The sequence below is a fragment of the Berghia stephanieae genome, chromosome 14 (assembly GCF_034508935.2).
Source record: "Berghia stephanieae isolate SIO BIC M18660-M18661 chromosome 14, UCSD_Bste_1.3, whole genome shotgun sequence".
Classification (NCBI taxonomy): domain Eukaryota; kingdom Metazoa; phylum Mollusca; class Gastropoda; order Nudibranchia; family Aeolidiidae; genus Berghia; species Berghia stephanieae.
Window position 1 is genome coordinate 10,430,433 of NC_088373.1, and position 5,000 is coordinate 10,435,432.

Sequence of the window (5,000 nt, forward strand, 5' to 3'; positions counted from 1 at the left end):
GTTAATAGCGTTGTCTTTGTCCGAAAAACGTGTAAAATTGCCTAACAGGCGTCATGTCCCGTCCAAAATGTTAAGTTTTACTGTTGACCAGGGACCCCTTATAAAGCGCTTTGAGCACGTTTAGTGGATATTGCGCGATAAAGAAGCTCAATTTTATTTATTTAGTAACCAACTGATATTTGAAATAAGCTGTAACTGTTCTTGTTCCTATCTTTTGCCAACACAGGTACAAGTCACACAGACAAAAGTAAATCGGACTTATGTGGCCTGAGGTTCAAATCCCACGAGATATCACGTCTACTTGCAGTGGGGAGGAATTTACCAAAGGAAGGAATTGCTATCTATAACTCAGGTTTGTTTTATTTGTTTCCTTAATGTCGCGAACTGAAATTTGACTCACATTTTTAAAAAAAAGATATTTGTCCGAATGGGTTCTTTTGACATTCTGTGGTGTAGCTAGGTCTGTTAAATTTGACGGAAAGAGGCCAATGTGGTACGGCTAGGGGGTCGTGTGGTATGACACTCATTTTCGGATCGGAAGGTCCTGGGTTCGAGCCTCGCTCGGTGCATTGTTGAGTCCTTGGAAAAGGCTCTTTACTCACATACTCTCATCGTACTCGGGTGTAAAATGAGTACCTGGCCAATAACAGCGTTGTCTCTGTCCGAAAAATGTTGATATTGCCTAACAGGCGTCATGTATCGTTCTACATGTTGCGTGTTGCCGTTGGCCAGGGACCCCTTGTAAAGCGCTTTGAGCACGTTAAGTGGATATTGCGCTATATAAAAAGCTCAAGTTTATTTGTTTTTTGGGGTTTTTTTTTTATAAGTGCATAAGTTCTATTTTTCTTTGATTATCTACCAGAGTCCCGCAAAGAAGTAGAGCACAGTCAATGGGTGAACACTTCCGCCCAGGCGTATGATTACGTCATGAAACACCCCGAGATTCTCGACGACTACAGCACGGACGCGTCTTGGGTAAAAACTGTTGTTGATTTTTCAAAATCGGGACTTGCGAAATTGACATACGAGCGACTTGCAAACAGCTTTTAAATTAAAGACAAATTCTACAACCCGTTGACTCAAATGATTCTAGGGCACAAGGATCGGTCATTTGACCTTGGAAATTGCCATCTGTGGACAAGAACCCGAGACGGCAGAGCATCTAGTCGAAAGGTGTGTTGTGACGATGTTACCCGGCGGGTTCGCGACGGTGCACGAATGCTGATTGGGTCGATCGTCATAACATAGTAGTGTGAACCATAAGAGGCTGCCGCCATCTGGCCAGATTCATTTGCGCGGACCTACTGACTTATAACCGGACCCGATTTTGGAAGTTGATGGCTCGAAAAATTCGTCTCTATGTCAATCACAGCCTCGCTCGGCGCACAGTTGAGTCCTTGGAAAAGACTCGTTACTCACATCCTTTCACCGTACTCAGGTGTAAAATGAGTAACTGGGCGTAAACAGCGTTGTCTCTGTCGGAAAAATTGCAATATCGCCCAACAGGCGTCATGTCTTGTTATACATGTACATGTTGCTGTTGGTCAGGGACCCCTTGTAAAGCACTTTGAGCACGTTTAATGGATATTGGGCAATATAAAAGATCAACTTTTTTAAAGGCATCTGTTTTGATTTAGGTTGTGTACCTGAAGTTCGAAATTCTATTTTTAGCATCAAAATCACAAAACTCTAAGCATGACACATTTCCATTTATTCCACTCAGTTTCATAAAACGAGCACTAATGCAAATTTATCCTTCATCCACAGAGGAACCCAGACGAGACGCAAGCTCCAGAACAAGAAGAAGCGTTAGAAAGGGAATACTACGGAAACCCCACTTACGCCAATACGCACAGAAGCAGCTCCAAGAAGGGTCCGCCAGCACCTCAGAGAACGAGAGCGCAAGAAAGCAAGGGATATAACTCAAGATATTCAAATAATAATCGAGAATCATCCAAATTATCTCCCTCTAGAGTAAATAGCAACGCAAATTATGGTGACACGTCTTCGCGATTAAAACCCTCATCGTCGTCGAATTATTATCGGCAAAATAACGTAGTTGATGATTACGGGTATCCATACGGAGACAATACTGGAAACTACGGAAACCCGTACGGGCCATATTTTAATAATGACGACAATTTGTATTCTGGTTACCCATACAGGTACGTGCCGTCTTCTTCATCGTCGAGTCGACATAGAGATTCAAGAAGAAGAGGGGGGAGGAGAAGAAGAGGAGCTCATCGATTTAATGTTAGACATAAGAGAAGATTTCGGAGATTGTCTGAGAGAACACGGCGGCACGTGGGAGCTCATGACAATGATGGTGTTCAGGTAAGGATATGTAGTAGTAGTAGTAGTAGTAGTAGTAGTAGTAGTAGTAGTAGTAGTAGTAGTAGTAGTAGTAGTAGTAGTAGTAGTAGTAGTAGTAGTAGTAGTAGTAGTAGTGTAGTAGTGGAGTAGAGTAGTAGTAGTAGTAGTAGTAGTGTAGAGTAGTAGTAGTAGTAGTAGTAGTAGTAGTAGTAGTAGTAGTAGTAGTAGTAGTATAGTAGTAGTAGTTAGTAGTAGTAGTAGTAGTAGTAGTAGTAGTAGTAGTAGTAGTAAGTAGTAGTAGTAGTATAGTTAGTAGTTTTAGTAGTAGTAGTAGTATAGTAGTAGTAGTAGTAGTAGTATAGTATGTAGTAGTAGTAGTAGTAGTAGTAGTAGTAGTAGTAGTAGTAGTAGTAGTAGTAGTAGTAGTAAGTAGTAGTAGTAGTAGTAGGTAGTAGTAGTAGTAGTAGTGTAGTAGAGTAGAGTAGTAGTAGTAGTAGTAGTAGTAGTAGTAGTAGTAGGTAGTAGTAGTAGTAGTATAGTAGTAGTAGTAGTATAGTAGTAGTAGTAGTAGTAGTAGTTAGTAGTAGTAGTAGTAGTAGTAGTAGTGGTAGTAGTAGTAGTAGTAGTAGTAGTAGTAGTAGTAGTAGTAGTAGTAGTAGTAGTAGTAGTAGTAGTAGTAGTAGTAGTAGTAGTGTAGTAGTAGTAGTAAGTAGTAGTAGTAGTAGTAGTAGTAGTAGTAGTTTGTAGTAGTATATAGTAGTAAATAGTAGTTGTAGTAGTAGTAGTAGTGTAGTAGTAGTAGTAGTAAGTAGTAGTAGTAGTAGTAGTAGTATAGTAGTAGTAGTAAGTAGTAGTAGTAGTAGTAGTATAGTAGTAGTAGTAGTAGTAGTAGTAGTAGTAGTAGTAGTAGTAGTAGTAGTAGTAGTAGTAAGTAGTAGTAGTAGTATAGTAGTAGTAGTAGTAGTAGTAGTAGTAGTAGTAGTAGTAGTAGTAGTGTATAGTAGTAGTAGTAGTAGTAGTAGTAGTAGTAGTATAGTAGTAGTAGTATAGTAGTAGTAAGTAAGTAGTAGTAGTAGTAGTATAGTAAGTAGTAGTAGTAGTAGTAGTAGTAGTAGTAGTAGTAGTAGTAGTAGTAGTAGTAGTAGTAGTAGTAGTAGTATAGTAGTAGTATAGTAGTATGTAGTAGTAGTTTGTAGTAGTAGTAGTAGTAGTAGTATAGTAGTAGTATAGTATAGTAGTAGTAGTAGTAGAGTAGTAGTATGTAGTAGTAGTAGTAGTATTAGGTAGTATAAGTAGTAGTAGTAGTATAGTAGTAGTAGTATTATTAGTAAGTAGTAGTATAAGTAGTAGTATATAGTATATAGTACGTAGTAGTTAGTAGTAGTATGATATAGAAGTATTATGTCTTATGAGTTATGTAATCCTAGTTCAGATTTCGATGTCACGCAGTGGAAACTATTGAGAGGACAGACACATGTACACACTATTTTTTGAGGGCTTAATGATATCTGCGACTGAATAAAACTCACAAAAGCACAACATTCAGAAAAACAAGTCACAACACTAAAATACCAGTCCCCGTGTGAATATAGTAGCTTTGTGTGTGTGTGTGGGGGGGGGGGGGGAGGGGGTTATTTTCTCACCAATCAAGGAACTGAATTTGGTAGATAATCAGGGGCGTGGCTATATTGGTTGATTTGGTGCCTGGCACCATGTCCATCTTTTAAAAATGGATTACAGCATTTAAAAAAAAAAAACAAAAAAAAATTGAGAAATAGTAAATACCGCCTCTTACATCTTTAAGTAAGTCTTTTCTTTACTTTTTTTTTCTTTCTTTAGTATTTACAAATATAGAATGATTTAACTCTCCCCTTACCAGCCATTTTCAGGATTTTCCCCAAAACTTCACACCCAACTCACACAATAATATATTTTTTTATCACTTAAACACAGTAGCAGTAAGTTCTTTCGATACATTATTTCTTTAGCAAAATATGCTATACAACACACTATTCATATTCTTTAAATGTATGATGTGTACAAGAGAAATTTGAAAAAGAAAAATATTGGTTGTATCGTAACGAATGTGACGATTTTCCTATAGTTGGTAAGGAGATGGTTAAGTCATTTTATTTAGATTATGGCACCACCTTATACTGTAAGCACGCCACGCCACTGGTAGACAACATTTCAACGTGAAAGAGGAATGGATGTCGATGTGGAACCAAGACAGCCCCAGGGGAGGCGACATCATACCCGACCCAACAGAAAGAACACCTGGCTTTCTCTGCAATAGCCGAAAATGCTGGGTCACCTCCAACCGCATTTTGACAGGACATGGCAGAACCGCAGCTAACATGCATAGATGGAATCTGAGAGAATCAGATGCATGCCGTCATTGCCAAGGAGGCCCTGAGACAATGGACCACATCGTCATCCACTGCCCAGTGACAAGCCTATCAGGAGGCTACGAGACAGCCTATAAGGCAGGAAAAGAATTTGAAGAATGGATTAAAAGATTCAAAATAGACGTGTAGCCATTCGATACTACTACTGGTAGATAATGTTTTCTCTCAATACTTGATCCTCCCATTCCTATCCTCAGCGCCTAATCTCTACTGGCACCCTGGCCCCGACCAATTTACCAGCGGACCACGCGGACTACAACCGGTCCATTGACGTCATTT

The 5,000-nt window shown here is 39.2% G+C and overlaps 1 protein-coding gene across 1 annotated transcript in view; it reads left to right on the forward strand.

Annotated features, from left to right (window-relative positions):
• Positions 1 to 5,000, forward strand: part of LOC144960088 (uncharacterized) — an 88,129-nt gene that overhangs the window by 76,338 nt on the left and 6,791 nt on the right. The window contains exons 11-14 of the mRNA XM_078893038.1: positions 227 to 352; positions 863 to 975; positions 1,768 to 2,334; positions 4,919 to 5,000. The exon at positions 4,919 to 5,000 is cut by the window's right edge and continues 114 nt beyond it. Of these exons, the coding sequence (XP_078749164.1) occupies positions 227 to 352; positions 863 to 975; positions 1,768 to 2,334; positions 4,919 to 5,000 (888 nt within the window). The remainder of the gene's footprint in view (positions 1 to 226; positions 353 to 862; positions 976 to 1,767; positions 2,335 to 4,918) is intronic.